The sequence below is a fragment of the Ambystoma mexicanum genome, chromosome 5q (genome assembly GCF_040938575.1).
Source record: "Ambystoma mexicanum isolate Mex_15411 chromosome 5q, UKY_AmexF1_1, whole genome shotgun sequence".
Lineage (NCBI taxonomy): Eukaryota > Metazoa > Chordata > Amphibia > Caudata > Ambystomatidae > Ambystoma > Ambystoma mexicanum.
In genome coordinates this window covers 1181345298-1181363922 of record NC_090933.1, presented here as the reverse complement: position 1 = coordinate 1181363922, position 18625 = coordinate 1181345298, and the positions used below count along the sequence as shown (strand labels likewise).

The 18625-nt window shown below is 43.0% G+C and overlaps 1 protein-coding gene across 1 annotated transcript in view; it reads left to right on the top strand.

The window, feature by feature from the left end:
* The window catches only part of COL22A1 (collagen type XXII alpha 1 chain), a 1250061-nt gene that overhangs the window by 1116474 nt on the left and 114962 nt on the right, over nucleotides 1-18625 (top strand). The window contains exons 44-45 of the mRNA XM_069621676.1: nucleotides 7433-7477; nucleotides 13447-13494. Coding sequence (XP_069477777.1) covers nucleotides 7433-7477; nucleotides 13447-13494 — 93 coding nt within the window. The remainder of the gene's footprint in view (nucleotides 1-7432; nucleotides 7478-13446; nucleotides 13495-18625) is intronic.

Here is an 18625-nt window from a genome sequence, read left to right as displayed (position 1 = left end):
AACACAGTGTAGGGTCCACGTCCCTGCAAACTATTCAAACGTTTCTGTTTTATGGGGATGTTTTGGAAAGGTTAGATGCCACCCAAGAGTATGATATGATAGGTTTTTTATAATGCGATTAATACACAGAGGTTTCTAAGCACGGACCCGGGTGCGCCTTATCGTCTTGTTTCCAAGGTGAGCACGTTGCACCTGAACTATAGTAAATAATTTGGACCAATCAAGAGAGGGCACGCCACTGTTTGTTTGTTTGTTTTATTCACTTTTTGTGTGCAACAGACCCAGGGGTAGCAGGGCGCATTGGCAAGAAAAATGCAGAACTTACAAGGTTACATCATAGCAGAATGTACATTAGAAAATACAATCCGGTCACACAAATAATTACAAAATATACAAGTTCGAGTAGGTCAATAGGAATTACAGCTGTATAGAGTGAAGGTCTAGTGTGAATAATACCAGTAGGAGGTAGGTAACACCGGTCAACTGAGGTCAGTCGAGGTAAGGAGTTGAATGACTTTTTTCCTGAAACAAAGGTAGGGCAGGTCCGCTCTAAGGTCTTGTGGTAGTGAGTTCCAGGTTTTAGCCGCCTTTACCGGGAAACTATTTCCTCCTATAGTAGTGAGTCTGTATTGTCAAGCAATTTGAATTGACAAGTCTGGTTGGTCTAAGAGATGTTCTCCGGTGGAATTTGTCAGTCAGGTAACTAGGGGCAGAGTTATTAAGGGCTTTGTGGGTTAGGGATAGCATCTTGAGTTTTATTTTGTTGTCCGTGGTCAACCAGTTGTGATGGCGTCTGGCGGAAGAGATATGGGATCTTTTATTAATGCCTAGTGCTGCTCTCAAGGCATTATTTTGTAATGTTTGTAGTCTTTGGGTTATTCTTTTATTAGCTCCAGAATATAGAGCATTACAATAATCAATTCTGGAGAGTATTAAGGCTCTGGCTAGGATTAGGCAACTCTTATTGGAAAGGAATGGTTTACCGGCTCTTATGAGTTTGCACGTGTAGGCCGTGGAGGAGGCAAGGGATTTGAGCTGTTTATCAAGTGATAGGGTAGAATCAAGATAGAATCCCAGGGTTTTTATATCCTGGGATACTTGGATGATATTCCCATCTATGTTGAATGAGGAGAATTCCTGTCCTAGTTTTTTGATATTGGCTTGGGTACCCAGGATAATCAACTCTGTCTTATCATCGTTTAGACAAAGGCCGTGAGTGGCCATCCAAGCCTGGATGATAAGGTATACCTTGTTCACCAATTCCGTGTCTTTAGCATGATCCCCAGAAAGCGGGAGGAGGATCTGTGTATCATCTGCATAATTAGTGTATAATTACTGGCATCCTCTGCAGGGCCTTGTAAAATTCCCACTGCTCAGCTGACACAAGGTAGAGGGCCATTTTAAACAGTTTCGCTAGAATCATGTTTACACAATTCTGGGGGTGCGGTGGGGTGGTGAACATGGAGGGTAGTGAATGGGAGGGTGATATAGAGTAGTCAGTGGTACATGGGGCGGGAGCGGTTTTTTGCAGCCTGTAAAGTGCCCCACACATATCCACAGATCACCAAGCTTTACGATTTAGACAAGAATTCACCTGGATAAGCCAAAACCTACTTTATTTATTTATTAATTAAATTTATAGAGCACTTTAAGTCAAAACGCTTCACATAGCAACAACAAGAACACAATAGAATAAAATGGAAGCATAATTGTAAACATGAGACAAACCATCAAAAACAATTTGCCTGAGACTGTAAAGAAAAGCAGATCAGAGGGACAGTAACAGGGAAGTAATGAGGTTAACAGGACGGGTATGGAGAAGATGAGATTTCAAGGAGGAACGGAAGGAGGGGTATGAGGAAATGGAGCGGATAGAGAGAGGTAGGAATTCCAGTGTAGGGGGCAAGGAGATGAAATGATCGGAAACGAGAAGGGTCACAGGGAGGTAGTGAAACAGAGAGTAGGAAGAGATCAGCAGATTGGAGGGGGCGAGAGGGAGCGTAGAATGAGAGGATAGAATGAGAACTTTACAGTGCATTTGCAGCATTTTCATGCAATCAACTACCTATCAATTTCATGTGCATGAAATATCTTTCAAGAATGAGTTCAAGGGGTTGATATGATATGGCATTTATAACGCACCTATATACAAGTGTTTCAAGGCATGATGAGCCAAGGTAGGGGGAACAGGGGGAAGACAGACAAAAGATCATACTAGACCAGGTGTCAATCAGATCGCGCAAGTGCATGGGAAAGGGAAGGGGGATAGTGAGGGGGGAGGGACAGTGCAGTAAATGGGATAAAAGAATAAATAAATAACAATAGTAGAAGTGCGGCCAGCAAGTGGCAAGGGTAAGTGCAGACAACATGTATCAAGTGCTGGAAGTGGGACTGAGGGGATATAGAAACAGTCACCAAGTTGCCAGGAAGGCAGTGCAGGTATGCGACTGGCTGGGGAGGGAACCTGGGCCCAAGATAAGAGGGTGGCCAGGTAAGCAGTGTAGGTTAGGTTTCAACCAGGAAGTCAGCAGGGGAGAGGAGGAGAAAAAGCCAAAGCAAAGAGAAAGGTTTTGAGGTGCTTACAGAACCGGAGATGGTTCTCTTCAAGTTTCAGGGAGGTAGGGAGGCCGTTATTTCTCAAATAGGGTAAAACAGACATGGAATATTACTAAAGCACATTGTGGCATAGTATTTTTTTTATTGTATTTGATTGTTTAAATCACAGACCAAGCTCAAGAGCAGCGGAGCACTGAACTGAGTGTAGATAGCTGGCATTTGGGCTGGCATCTTTAAACAGTAGCGCAGTACTGCGAGGTCTGTGAGTCAGTATGTTCGTCCATTAGAATTAGTGCTTGGTCAGGTGTTGTTGAAAAAGCCATGTTTTGAGAGATTTGGGTAATTGGAGAATTGTGGGGGCATTCCGAGCTGACACCAGGATCAAGGTCCAGAGGGTGGGTACATGACAAGAGAACGATTGTTTGCAGGTCCTCGCTTTGTGGGTGAGTTGTGATAAAAGCCAGTGGGTCAATTTGCTGCATGAGGAGCATGTACCAGCAGATATGTAGAGGTTAGTTGCCAGGTACGATGGTGTGCTATTCATGACTGCTTTGTAGATGATACGTGCAGTCTTAATCAGTATCCTGGCTTGGAGTGGAAGCTGATGTAGTTAGCGTAGGATGGGGGTCATTTTTATGGAAGCCACGTGAGCAGCTAGGAGCCCTGTCAGGAGAGCATTTCCCCCATCGATGTGCAAGGCCACATGGCCTGTGCTACAGTCTGGAAGTCGTGCAGCAGGATGAAGGGTTTGATTTTTCAAAGGGTGGAGTTTCTGAGCCGGGTCATTTGGGCCTTCTTGTCTATGTGTTTCTGGATGAACAGATTGCTGTCATTGGTGAAGCCTAAGGGTTTTGCTGAGTCTGAGATGAGGACAAATTCACTCTTTCGTGGGTTTAGATTGAGGTAGGGTGTCGACATCCTGGACTTGATGATGGCTATGTAATCACATAGACGAAAGATGTCCTGCACGCTATCTACTCTCATGTACAACTGAGTATCATCTGCCTATTGGTGGATGGATAGATATATTGGGATCTTTGAGGAGACTGCCGACAGGCTCCATGTAAACGTTAAAAAGGAATGGTGAGAAAATGCAGCCTTGGGGACACCGCAGGAGACCTGGAGTGGGTTACAATGCACCAATTTCATCCGGACATCCTGGTGTCTGTCTGAGATGTAGGAGGAAACCAATGCAGGATAGTTCCAGAGAATCTCATCCTGTAAGCAGAGTGAAAAGGATACAGTGATCAACGGTGTTGAATGCAGCTGAGAGGTCAAGGAGGACGATGAAGCACGAGTCACCCTTATAAATGATTTGGAGAGCATCATCCACTAACTAGATGGTGGATGTCTCACTGCTATCATTTGGGCGGAACCCTTACTGATAGTCATTCAGGGCATGGAGTTGTTTTATTCTGGTGAGTACTTTTTCCAAAATGTTGCCAATAGACAGGAGGATTGTAATGGGCCTGTAGTTGTCCAAGCCGTCTGGATATAGGGTTATTTTTTTCAAAAGAGGTCATATGAGACCAGTCTGGAGGGTGTCTGGGAATGATCGTTCTGTGAAGGAGGCATTGATGATGCTGAGGAGCGCATTGAGTGCCGGCCCGTCAATTGTTTAATGATGGAGGCCAGAATTGTATTGTCAGAGTAAGAAGTTGGTTTTAGGGAGGCAATCATTTTTTAGGAAATCCACGGGAAAGAGAGGAGAGGGGAAGTGAGTGTTTTGAGGTATAGGGGATCATCATGGTGTGATAGGTTCATTTGATGGTCTCTCGGATTTTGTCTATTTTATCAGTAACAAATGTGTTGATTCAGTCATATTTTTCCAGAGTTGCTGTTACCTCAGTGTCGGGTGACGGTTTGGTGCAATGATTTACTACTTCAAATATGGCTTTGCTCCTGTTAGAGGCTGCCACAATGGTGGTGGAATAGTAAGGAGCGTTGGCCTTTGCAATCAGTATCCTATGGTTTGAGCACAGAGATTTGAGGTTTGGTGAGGTCTCCCAAGTTATGGTGTTTGCACCCCCATTTATCTAGGGCTCTGATTAAGCATTTGTTGGAGGCTAGCTTAGGGGTGTAGCATGGGGCAGCTAGTTTGGTTTTCGCCTGGCTGGACTTTAGGGGGGCATGAGTGTCCTTTAGTTTCATAACAGAGTTGCTGAATAATTCCAGGAGGCCCACAGCATTCCCTGTGGTGGAGATGTCTGCAGAGTTTGCTTGCCCGGGAAGGTTTTTAATGAGTAGCGTTGAGTGAGGGGGCGTTCAGCAGACCTTTGCAACCCATAGTCGAGAGGGTGGCTGATAAAGGGATGGCAGCATGGTCCGACCAATCAAGTGGGATATGGTCTGCACAGGTGAAGCAGGGGGATGATGTGCAGACTAAGTCTAGGGTGTTGTGCGAGGGGGAGAGCACAATTCCATGCAAGGTTGTCAGCCTGTGACCGAGGGACATTAAGCTCACTGAGAACTACGTTCTTTAAAATCACTGAGCAACATTTTATTTAAATGTTCTAATTCGGCAGAAAAGAGTATGTTGGAGATGTCTGCAATGAAAGAGTCACTCCAGTGATTAGATGAGGTGGAAGGTGATAGATTCTGTGTGCGATGGAGGGAACCACCAGGCAAGTGATTCACATGAGCTTGTTCTTGGAGAGGGGATGATGGAGCATGGCCAATCGCTCCTGTGGATGATTGCCACTCCACCTCCTGCACTTCCGGTTTGGTTAGCATTTTTACAGCAGTAGCCTTGGGGTAGGAGGGGATAAACCATGTTTCAAGATTGTTGTACGAGATGCAGTCAGTGATCTCTGCAGCATGAGTGACTACTGAGTGAGCACTGATCAACATGAGAGGTCGTGTGCATGTGGTCCGTGGGTGTTGGGTGGGGAAAAGGGCACTATTGATAAGATTTGCTAGGGTAGCTTGTTGGGGCTGCTGAGGCCAATTGTCCATATAAATCCTAGTGAGAGTGTGGATGGGCTGCGGAGGGAGGAGACACATGGTGATGTGGTGATGCGTTTGGTGAGTAGTAGTATTAGCGATTCATTTGTATGTGAAATGCAGGGTAGCGGGTAAGGCCTTTGGCCCAATCAGACCCAAACAGGTGAGGTCCTTGTCTTTGCACATTGTTTGCTGAGGACACTGGTGATGAGGACGCCTACGGAAGACTGTTTAAATAGGTGGTAGGCAGAGCAACTGAGTGGCAGGGATGATCACTTGACCAGAAGACTACGCAATGCTGTCTGTCTGGAGCTTGCATACAGTCCATAAGAAGAGGCTTAGAAAGTGCAAAAACTGGAGGTGGGCGTAGCAACTGAGTGATAGAGTTTGGTCATGTGACCAGCAGCCTACTCAGTGCCGTCTGCCTGGAGCTGGCCTACAGTCCTGAAGTAGAGACTTGGAAGGCATACAATGGAGGTGGGCGGAGCCACTAAGTGGCAGGGCCTGCTCACGTGACCCGCAGCCTACTCAATGCACTAAGTAGCATCCACCATACATTGTCCAGCTACAACACAGAATTATATAGGACATTTGTTTTGTATCTTATTCCAATAATTACAATGAACACTATTTACTGTACAATGACATCTGGCACAACGATGCCATATCCATTTCATTACATAACCTAGTGAGCAGCTCATGAGTTATTTTACTTGCCGTGTGGTTAAAAGCCGTGTGGCTTTGTGCTGTGGACATGTCATAAACGATTTAAGGCCAGAAGCTATGTGTTCCTGGAGTGTGTGGGGGCCTGAGATGTGTTCTAATCATGCTTTACTGCATCTATGGTATCCCAGTGTAGCAGTAAAAGGTGTTAAGCATCAACCTACGATCTGTTGTTCGTTGTGTCGGCATTATATCAACAGCTTATACCGTACAAATACTCAGTAGAGCAAGCCAATGGTTTCCCTTCATCATTATTCCCACCAAAGTTTACGTTTTAGACATATTGGTGAACTAGAATTGAAACCTGCTGCTGTCTTCCCCAAAGACGGCCCTATAACTTGAGCTGCTCGCTACTGGGGACTGGCCCCCTGCAACAGGCACTGGGATACAACAAAGGTATTTTCTTGGCGAGGTATGCCTTGTAAGCAGTGAGAGGGTGAAAGAGATATTTCTAGGAGGAAAAACACGGGGGCTGGTTTGCAAACCCAGTTGTGTCCTGCATACATATATGGGAAATACACATGTTGCCCCTCTGTCAGCAAATTTTCGGGGGTACTTTTAGGGAAATTAATGTAGCCGTAATGATGGTGCTACCATCAGTAACAGTGCCACTGATACCTATACATTCATTTCTTGTGGGTTCTGCTCTGCACTAAATAACTAACCACTCCATGGGTCTAGAGACAGCTTATCAGAAAGTCCATGGCCCACGTAGGATATGGAAAAGAATGCAGGCAGCTACGTCCACTGGCCAACGACTAATGACATCATCCTAGATGTATTATTATTCAATGCAGGGAGCTTGACACAAATCCTAAAATGTATTTACAATGTAGTGTGTATTATAAGTAAATAACGAAGGAGGAAAGGTAAGTTGCCTGGGTATGTGCAATTTCGATTGATAGAGTGCGATTTTGCATAGGAAAGCAGAGGGACAGAACTGTTTGCCACAAACAAGGTGATGCTTCAGTACATGATTGCAGCAGCCCAATGATGGTTCAGATGCAAAACTGTATTGCACCAATTCACAGAGTATGTCAAACAGGGCCTGGTTAGGGTGTATGGATCCCCAAGGAAGACATTCGTTAGACTTGGAAACTTATGACGACATAGTTACCATTCATTATAAGAGAAGCGAACTGTGCTATCGGAGCGAGATGTCACTTATGTCATTTTCCAATTCCTCATATTTCTCCTTTTTTGATTGCAGGGTTTCCCTGGCAATTCCGGCGAGAGAGGACCACCTGGAGCTCCGGTTTGTCTTACCTTAATCCATTATAATTGAATTGTTTTATCATTTACCTCCTTATTTCCAATGAAATAGATGTAGTTGTATCTGTGCTGTTGTTCTAGGTGAATGTGTGTTCCAGAAATGTTGATGAAATGGACATATCTAGTTAATGACATCCCCTTTGCCCTTCTCTCTTTCTTGGGAATTGTCTGGCAGAGTAGGATAGCATCTCCACAAATATGACTGCCCTTTTCAGATGCTTAGAATGGGCCTTGGCATGAGCATCCCTTCCTGCACTGGCATGACCCGCTATAGAACACCACGTAGCCTCACGGATTGCTCCTGCTTTATCCATTAATACGCATGTGCGGGAAGTGTGTCTGTTGTGTCACTCAAATATTTACTCAGCCGTGATTGTGTGAGCTTCAATGGTCACCCTCAGTGTTATATACAATATACTTTGGTCCCATTTTCATTTAGATATTTAAAACAATGATTTTCAATGTGCCTCCCATGTATCTATTGAACAGCTTAAAGATATGTGTTGGTTGTGGCAGGCACTTCTATTCTGCTTGTGGTCTGTTGGCACTAATCACGCTAAGGATGCTTCTAACATCGATTGCCCGGAAATCAACTGTGGTGACATGCACCTGTCAACTTCGTAGCAGCTGCCAGGCTTATCTGAGAGGAGTTTAAGCCCAAGAAGGAATCCAATCTTTGGTGGAAAGGATTCTACTGCAGCTGTGGGCCCTTCAGCCACGTTTGCTTGATCACCATGACGTCAAGTGCCACATGTAGGATATGTTTGATACTCGAGTTACACCAACTGTGGGGGATTGAATAACCCATGCAATCCTTGGAACTGTAGGGAAGAGCCTGAGCTTCTCTAGCAACATGTTTTGGAAGCAACTTCTGGGGGTTGGTCAGGTACAAATTCTTCCAACATCAAGAGTTTTGCTGTAGCAAGTTGGTTTTGTTTAGAAGTTGAGATGACCTCCTCCCAGTGTCCAGTTCCAAAGTATTGGTAACGTCATGGCATAATGATCCCTCAAGCCACTGGCATAGTGAAGTATAATATGAATTTCAAACATCCGGTATCAAGCTCAGGATGCGTTTGCCTCGCGCGCTTAGTATCCTTCTAACTACCACACAAAACAAAAGAAAGCAAACAAGAAAGAGGTGAAACAATGAATATGTTTTTTCCTCTGGGTGCCAAAAAAGAAAACAGATTAATTACATAGGAAAAAATGTACCCTTTAACAACCCGGCTTCAGGGTATGATTCGACTAAGTCATTGTGACTACTGAGAGTTGTTCCTATCCTGACCCAAAAAGCACACCACTGTTTCCCTGGTCAATTATATAGTTCACCATTGTGTGACTTTGTACCTCCACATCTTTAGTTTCCCTTACAGGCTTTGCACCATCTCAGTAGAACACGTGCTTGTTTTTCCTCCTTTTCCTCCTTGCATTCCTCCTCCACCACCATCACCACAAAAACCTCTCTTCGCGAGGCAGAAATGTAAGCATACGGCAGGCAGTGCTTAGACAAGGGCTTTGAGGTGGTACCAGGCGGTACACTCCTTTCAGCTTGAGGGATTTGAGGGTGAGAGCTGGAGGGTGTTGGTGTGTACGATTCAGAGGGAAAGCAGTGTGTGTTTGTCAAGAAACGTCTTGGACCCTAAAACGTGCAACTCTTCAGAAGCACTCCACATAACTCTGAGACGGTGGTGGCAGTTCCAAGAGTTATGAGGGACACCACAATCTAGAGTTGTCCAACATCATCACATTCTGGACTCTAGTTTGTTTTCTTTCTTACAAATTATCTTGGATTCATGCAGAGGTGCTTTGCCTTTGCTATGCCTCAAAGCCAAATACAAACCTTCCCACGCACATATTTCCGACGTAGTAAAAATCTAAAATAGAATTGATGTTGAGGGTGTGTCCTAGAACTCTGCACCTGATATTCCCACCAGTGTGCAGAACTGAGTTGAAGCTTTGAGTGCTGAAAGCAGCTGCTACAGAATGTACTCCAGGAACACTACCACAAAGGCCAGTAGAAGTGCTTACAGTAGATCCTGTGTGGGTCAGGTGCCAGTGGGAGGAGTTGCTTTCAACTGCTCGGACAGGACAAGGTGCAACATGACTCAAGAGTCGAGCATGCATTATGCACACAAGCAGAACCAGGACTGAGATCTAGGCACTTAGACACCACGCTGATGTGCATATCAGCAGCATAGTAACTCCTTCAATGGAGACACCTTTCAGAACTAGCATTTGTCAGGTGGCCACTGGAGGATTCATGTCTTAAGCACCTGAAGCATTATTTGGGACTTGAGACATTATATGGGACTTGAGACATTACTAATGCAGACAATCTTGTCTCTCAGAGAGACCTTCTTCCTCCATGTATTCTCCTGGTTCATTGGAGATATAGAATCGAGTGACAATAGAAGTAACAAAACTCAATACTTCCAGGGATTATCTGTGGTAAGCAAGTTCCAGAGGACTCTGCCCAACTGAAGGAAGGATAAAGAGATGAGTCCGATTTTTGTTGAGGGCTAGCGATAGATAGACAAAGAGAGAGATTGTAATCACCCTTACTGGTTCCAATCCCGCTTTCCCCACCTGCTCGCTGCATACGGTCATAATTAAGCTGTACTTAAGTTGCACGCAGAATAGACCTGGTAGGGCATTGTAGCTCACCCATTGGCTCAGCAATCTGATCCTGAGAATGACATTCTGGTCGTGAGACCCCTGGAGCACAATGTGCATTAAACATACACACACTCATAAAAGACTTAATGTACTATTGACAGTGTCTTAGATAGTTGACATTGCATCTTCCCCAAATCACATTATGTCAACTGCATCAACTAATGTGTCTCCATGTGTCTCCCCTAATCCGTGAGGAATGCATGGGTTGTTCTGTGGCTCACTGTGTTACAAGTGCGTCTTCACGTATGCATTCTGCCTCAATGGAGACCTTCTTGTTGAGTTATTTGCTCTAGAGTTGCTCCAACGTATCCTCGTTCTGATGCCAACATTTTTCAATGTTTAAGTTCTGAAGGGCCTGAGCATTTTTCAATGGGATTGTGCCATTGTGAAAGGCTTTTGTAAATGAAGCCCATAGTCTGCAAACATGATAATTGTGTTGTTTCGAGACACTTGTCTGCTTAATATGAAGAAGATACCACAGCTATTGTTACCCTCAACATTCTACAGTACTTAACAAACAGGTAAAAGTATAAGAAAGTTGTCCTTTAAAACACGGCATTGTTTTTACACCCACTAAATTCTACCATAACGATATCACAACATAACCTTCAGAATTGGGATATTCCTAGCATGTTTGCCAATCCTATCCCTTCTGAAGATCTGGGTGACTTTTAGTTTCTTGAGGCAGGAAAATCCAGGCAAATGTGGCACATACATGAGTACTTGACAGATATGACTTCAAGAGCCATTCTTTCATTCTGGCACAGACGTGAGGAGGCATACATTGTTAGGCATGTTATTTTTTGCCAACGTCCACGTTTCTGATTTACCAAATGATTTTAAGATTCGTTCCACACATTCTCATCTATTTGTGTTACTTTTTCGTGACCGCCATTCCTGCAAACATACTTGATCTCTTTTAAAAATTGCACTTCCTTGGACTCTTGCATCTCTGCCATTCAACTTCTTCAATTATTGATCCTCATCCTAATTTTGATCTAAACATATTTCTATCTTCACTAATGCACACACTCTTTAATACTGTGCCTTTGTGTGTTATGGGCCTACGGTCAAGGAAGCAAGTATTGTTGTCAGAAAATCAGTCAAATGGAATCATGAACTCCAAGTTACTCCTGCAAATTTTCTTTGCATCGTTCATAGCATGGCAAGGACATCCTTCATATGGCACTATCTCCCATGTCTAAAGCCTCTAAGATGTTGTTGCCAATAATCATGTCATACTTCCAGTGTTTCACCTGAGCCCCCACATGTCCTGGGGAACGTTTTCATAAACTGAATGTCATGAGAGCCATGAGAGGAAAATGTTTCCTTCCTGCCTGCTGAAAATGTGACTATTGCTTTAGAGGTTTCATGCCTATTCCACTAGAACAAAGGCATCATTGGGTGCTGCCCCGATCTCCCGAATATTCAGTACAGCCACGTGTGTCACCCAACTGTTTTCTGCAAGCACCACTACTCTCGAGATGACTCTACTCGAAGAGGTGTCTCTTTTGGCAGAATGCTCTGTGCAACCTATTTTCTTGAACCTGATTGGAATGCGCTGCCCCCCCTCCAATTGAATGAAAGTGTGGAGGAGGACCATGTTGATTCTGTTTCTCTAAGACTCTCCTCCCCCCTCCTCTGCAGCACTTACCATACAATAACTTTGAAATATGGTGAACACGAACTGCACTGCTATAACGGAAAAAAAAACCTTTATATAAAATGGCAGTAAGCTATCCTCTGCATATGTCTGGATTAGCATGTGGTGGAATTTGACATGCAGGGACCTCATCCTAGATAACGTACAGTGGCTTGGGTCCATTTATTTGCCTGCAATTAATGCAGACAATTTCCAAGCATATATGGAGTAGGGTGAGCACAAAGAGAACCATAATCACCATAAAGGTAATTGATCTTATTTTACCATGTTTGCCTTCAGCTGTATCACTAATATGTCAACCACTTCCTTCCAAAAAGTGGATAACCTTCACATTTGTCCAATAGGCAGAGTACCGTATCTTATTGATCTCCCGTTAATATCTATAATGAAAGCAACATCTGCGCTTATTTATTCAAAGTAGAAATAAAAATGTGTGTCTGTCTGTTTCACCCTGAAGAGCACTAATTCCTATGTATGTTTTCTATACAGAAACCTTCCAGCAGTGTGTGTTTAATTAGCTGCAGTGCAACAAATAAAAGTTATTTCAAGCCATATTTACACCAGTGGCAGGAACCATGATTAGATCAAATAATGAGCGGTTGCAAAAATACATTGATGGATAATTGTGTGGCATTAGAGTCCTGTTTCCCCCTATTGATTATTGCAGGTTTACTGGTGTAAAGTTTCTGTAATACCTCCTGTATTGTACCACACAGTAGGCTTGCTATTCTCATTTCACATTCCTACTATAACATTACTATTAGACCGCTCCTTGTGTTTGGATACAACAGTGTGAAGGACTTTGCAGTTGAATCTGGTTCTGTCTAGTCTTCTTTGCATCCACATCACCACAGCAGGTGTGTCTAGCCCTGAAACCCCTGTACGATATTGAACGGCTTCTAATATATAGATGATGCTGGCACTTAAAATTGGATTGTTTAGTTAATTTGAAGTGTAGAGCTTCAGAAGCAGTAGTTAGCTCCCTGAATTAAATCCAAGGTTAAACAAAAAAGACAATTGAATAATGTGACTATCTCATCTATATGAAGCAGGCACCTGGAACTGCAAAATTCATAGTGGAAAGATATACTAAAATAATTGAGTTATCTCTTAGACAACAGCCAATTTTCTATTGCCCCTTTTGACCATTTTACCTTAGTTAATTGCTCGTACCCAACACGGCAAGCAGTAGTTGCCATCTTCACACTCCTTCCTTTGCTCCTTGCAAATATCTATGCATTTCCTTTGATGGGTGACACTTGGACCTATGTGGACTCTGTCCTTCAGATATCGTTAATGCTTAGGTGAGCTTTTTCATATCACCCTAAACTCTCCTCTCCTCCCATAGTGCCTTGAATAATGTAGCATCATTTGTTACTTTGACACCGGTGCCTAAGTTATGAAAATGAGTTGTCATACTATACACACATTTTTTCACATACATGTACACGTGTATTTATATGTAGTGCCTTATTTTTCATTGTATATGATATAACATTTGATATATTATATTACATTATATATCATGTCCTCATATTATAATGTATTACCTTACTTGTTATGCTATGATTTATATACAAATATGATATTAATGTATGTGTTCTTGTTCTTAGGGACCTGCATCAGTACTTTCCCCAGGGGACTTAAGCCATCTGGTCAAGGTAAGGAAATATTTGAATATGCACAGCTGTATGACTTTAATTCTCAGGTGCTCATGATGTCCTAAGGTGGAGCTATTTGAAAGGTTTGAGAAGAAAACAAATCAAACAATGCATCCTTACTTCCTATTGTTATGTTCAATTCTGCCACCACTAATTAGATTTAAATCTGCAGACCAGTAAACGTTTGAAGGATTTTGTTTATACAATCCACCAAATTTCCTAGGTTCTATTAAGCCCAAATCAGAGGCAATGCTGGGTATTTGCATGAGATTTCATAGTGTGGAAGGACAGACTACAGGGAGACATGAACAGGGACATGCTGTGTGATGATTCTCTGTTTCAGAAAGGATGAGATATCTGTGCTTTGCTTTAGTGGCAAATAAATGATATTGTCAGCACTACGAAATTCGAAAAATTCATAGACAACCGTGCAGCTGAGAAACCAAACCACTAGTTTCTCCAGCCCCTTATCTACTTAAGAGAATATAAGTTATACCAACATATTACAGGATAACTCTACCTGTTCCTTACCTGTGTCAACGTCCCCTGATCTTGCATCAATCACCACTTAAAACCCTTGAAACCCCTGCTCTAACTGTAAAAAAATAAATCACGCCAGCACTTTTAAGTGTAAGATATGTTTTTTGTTTGGGCCCATGAGTTATTATATTTGAATAAATAAAAATATATGTTGCCAAAATGTAATTGGACTGCAGCGGTCGTTACACTATAGTGACAGTGAGTATCAAGTTCCATAGGAAAACATAGCATTGAATGTCTAATAACTTTTGACATGCATGATGGATTTGACTGTTATTTTGCAAACACAATGTTTGTCACGCTCCCCCCCTTCACCTCTCAACCCCCCCCAGAATGAAAATGTTGGAAAAGATTTGTTAAAAAATGAAAAAGTTATCAAGAAAGCAAAAGCAAGAAGAATTCTGATTTCCTATAGGGAAAAGGTCCAAATTTCTCTGCACAGCAAAAAACGCTGGACGGATTCGGACCCGGTACAAAACAATGTGGGCACAAAGTGTTCATTCGATTTCTGAGAGGGGTCTGGGTTTGTTCCATCCAGTAGGTGTTAATATATTCGACGTAGAGGGGATGTCCTTGTCTCCCAAAATTATTGCTATAATTTTCCCATGGTGCTTTTCGGCTGAGAGGCCTTTCAGAAATGAAAAGCAGCCATTTTCCTCAAAAATCCTATTGCTAATAACTTTTGACTTGTTGGATGGATTTGGATGACATTTGAAAACTGAACATTCTGGGAACAATTCATAAAAAATGAAAAAGTTATTAAGAAAACATTTAAAAAAAAGCTGCTTTAACCCTACTCGCGTGCATTTTAACATAGAGAAATAGTGCAGTTTCTGAACAGCCGTGGGACAAAAACTGCTTGGCAGATTTGGACCAAGTGAAACAAAATTTGGGCACAAAGCATTGACATAATTTACTTGATGGTTTTGGGTTCACTCCATCCAATAGTTCTTAACATATTCAACAGAGACATAGGGGTGTGCCCCTGTTCCTTAAAACCTTTACATATACCAGCCTTGGTGCTTTTCAGCAGAGAGACTAGTGGATTTTCAGAAATGCAAATGACGGCTTTATTTTTTGCTCGATACGATTCATTCCTGCGAATTTACCGGGAGAAGCAGCAAATGAGAAAACTGAAAACGCTATTTGGAGGATGAAAAATTATGCCATAAAACTTTGGAATGAACTTTCTCATGACCTTAAAGAGTCTAGCAACATTCTCGACTTTAGAAAGAGACTCAATACCTTTCTGTTTGTTTTGAACCACAGTGCTTAGATGGCCTGGCCATAGGTGCCTTATAAATACCAATAGCAATCGCATTAGGCTAGATGTTAGGAGTGGGAAAGAAGTCACCATGTGAAGTTGGGGTTTAGGGTTGGGTAGGGGAGCCAATTAAGAGTAGAACATTTTTGGTTTATCATGGGAAGACCGCAGGAACCTCACATGATCATAGTGGCAATGCCACAAGACACACTCAGAAAAGAATGTGCATACAAAACGATAAGTGAGAGGGGGTAATAGAAGAGGGTTAGGGAGGAAAAAAGCAATTGAGGGAAAAAGCAATTGTGTGGCGTGAGGGAGCATGGGAAAAAGAAGCTGGACACGGTTTATGGTCTTTCCATCAAATGCATTCCATCAAAGATGGAATGCATCAAAACATATTCAACAAAATATGTTCCATCGAATTACCGTACATACAATGAAAAGTGTTTATGCATCAAAACCCTTTCATCGAAAAGGGTTACGATGCATAAACACTTTACATTTTATGCATGGAAATTCGATGAAATACACCTAACGTTAACATGTTACATGGAGCTGTCCAGTGCTGAAATCTTTAAAGTATTTTGGCACTGGCCAGCTCCATGTAATGTTTTAGTGTTTATTCTTTATTAGAGGGGAGGTTCCACCTCCAAACCTCCCAACCCCCATGGGCACCCGCCCTAACCCAACCCTAACCCTAACCCTAACTCTTACCCAAACCCTAACTCTAACACTAACTCTATCTCTATCTCTATCTCTAACCCTGACCCTAACCCTAAAATCCAATGAAAATTATTCAATGAAAATGCTTTTCGATGGAAATGCATTTCAATTTATATTTTTAATTGGGTTTTAATTTGATGGTAAATGTTTCGATGGGAAGACTAGAAACTGCTGGACACATGTTGAGTGCCTGTAAGGATGATAAAGACTTTTTAATTCTGATCACCTGTACCATTATCGTGGGAATCAGCGAACCACTGTTCTACCGCTACTCTACCCCAGGCATTTCTGTTATTGGAAATGATTACTGTGAAATTATCGTGGGAATAAGGAGTTAGAAAAAGAAAGGTTTAACATCTGCAGTGCCTACATCTACTGGGTAGGGGACACTGGGTGTTTGGTAACACATGAATACTTTGACATGGCTAGCGGCCATGGCTAGTGTGCCGAGAAGAAGGATATAGGTGCAACACGCACATACGCCAAGACTATAGCAAAAGGTCATAGCCAGTGGGCCCTTTAACAAACTATTGGTAGAACATGTGCAGTGGCCATTGCCAAAGGCCATGGCTAGTGGGCCTGAGGAAACCATGTTATAGCAAACTCTTGAAATTCAGTGAACACCAATTTGTTATGAGAGAGGTAAGGTGATCCGATTTAATGCAACAACACCTCTGAAATTCAGCACTCACATTTCAATCAAGTCCACCTTGGAAAACAAAAATGTGTCAAACAAACGAAACAGTGACACGGACTAATAACCAGGAGAAGGCCAGTGAGAGTAAAAAAAAAACTATTGAGGGGTGTGGGAGGACCATGGAAAGAGGAGGTGGCACTTGGTGAGGAACCATGAGGACAGGGAAGAGGTATTGATTTTCAAGCATTATCGAGAGAATACTATGGCTTTTTCAATGCCGCTGTATGTGTAGTTTTTTGCCATTATCCAGGAAATATCAGGAGAATCGCGTTAGAATGGTGAGAGGGTGAAGAAAAAAGTAATTTACACCTGCACCCCAATTAACCGAACAGCGGCCGCATACGATATCCATGCACGTCACATGACTCTTTCATTGGCTCAGCGGCGTCCGCAGATACCGGACAGAGACAGAGATATCACTCATTTTATTTGACCTACTTTTTGCCATTTAAAAACAAATCTCTTGGACGGATTATCACCTAATTCAGAAAAGCAGTCTTCCGGCACCAAGCAGCCACTCTCCGTGCAGGTTTGGTGCAAACCCGCCCAGCGGTTTTTGGGTTGTCGCCGCAAGAAACTTTTTTTCCATTCATGTCTATCCGGATTTCAAAAGTGTTGGGGCCCCCTAATTACTTTGCCCCATTTACAAAACCACACAAACCTTGACAACATATTTCAGAGTTGCTGCTGTACCTTTTTTTTCAAACGCCACCAAAGGCATAAGCTGCCCAAAAACATAGGAAGAGCAACTTAACCATAACTGCAGAGTCGCTACTGCAGACCCTGTAATATATATCAACCTATTGTTTTAGCTGAATCTCCAAAAATGGTCTCAGGGAAAGTCCAAAGTCTGCAGCAAGTAACAAGACACAATTCCCCACTCATCAATCACAAGCCATGTAATAGTGCACCACTCAACAGTGTTTTTGTTTTGTTGTTTGTCAACAGACAACATGGCACAAATCATACTAACATAATGTGTTCTTCAAAACACCTGCTATTTTGTATTTGAAATATATATCTTATATAAGCATATAATATGCGCCTCATTCCGAGAAGGGCGGTAAGGGATACCAGGCACCGTAAAGGAGACCCGTGCCGGTAATCCCTTACTGCCCTACTACGAGGGCCCTTTGCGGGTCTCACTATGGGCGCCTGGTTTTACCAGGCGCCCTTAGCGGGAACTGCAAAGGGACTAGGGAGCTAATAACGGTACCGCAAATTGCGGTACCGTTATCAGCTACTTCCCCATTCCCATTGAGCCCTATGAGGGCTCAAATGGGAATGGGGAATGGAATGTTCAATGGGGACTTACCGGTCCCGCCAGGGTCCGACTACACCGGTAAGTCCCCATTGAACGAGACTGGTGCCGGTACCGTTATTGGAGGCAGTCATGGCCCAAATAGCGCCATGACTGATCTCTGGGACACCTAGCTACAAGGGGAATGCATGGGGACTAGAACCCCAATACCGCTTCTAAAGATATTCTGGGGATATCCTGGCTCATACAATTAAGCAGCGGCTAAGTCTAGTGGGCCCAGAGGGAAGGAATCTCTTTGAATGTGCTTAACGCTGCCAAAGGCCTTCCACAAGCACTATGGGCATGGTCCTGGTGATGGCATTGCTCTAAGTTTGTTCCACTTTTCTGAAACTGCATGGCACACAGGGTAAATGAGCGGCGGGGCACTGAAGATACTTACCAGTTATGAAATCACATACCTGGCATGGTGCACAACGTGAGGATTCCTTGGCAATAATTAATAAATGGAATGCAAGAGACTGCCGTGAGAAGGACCTGGAAGCGATTCTGTACAAATACTTTGGTCCGTCAGGCTGCCAAGCACCCAGAATAGGTTTGGTTGTTGTGATGGAATAACAGTATACTTCTAAGCCATTATGTTAGGTCA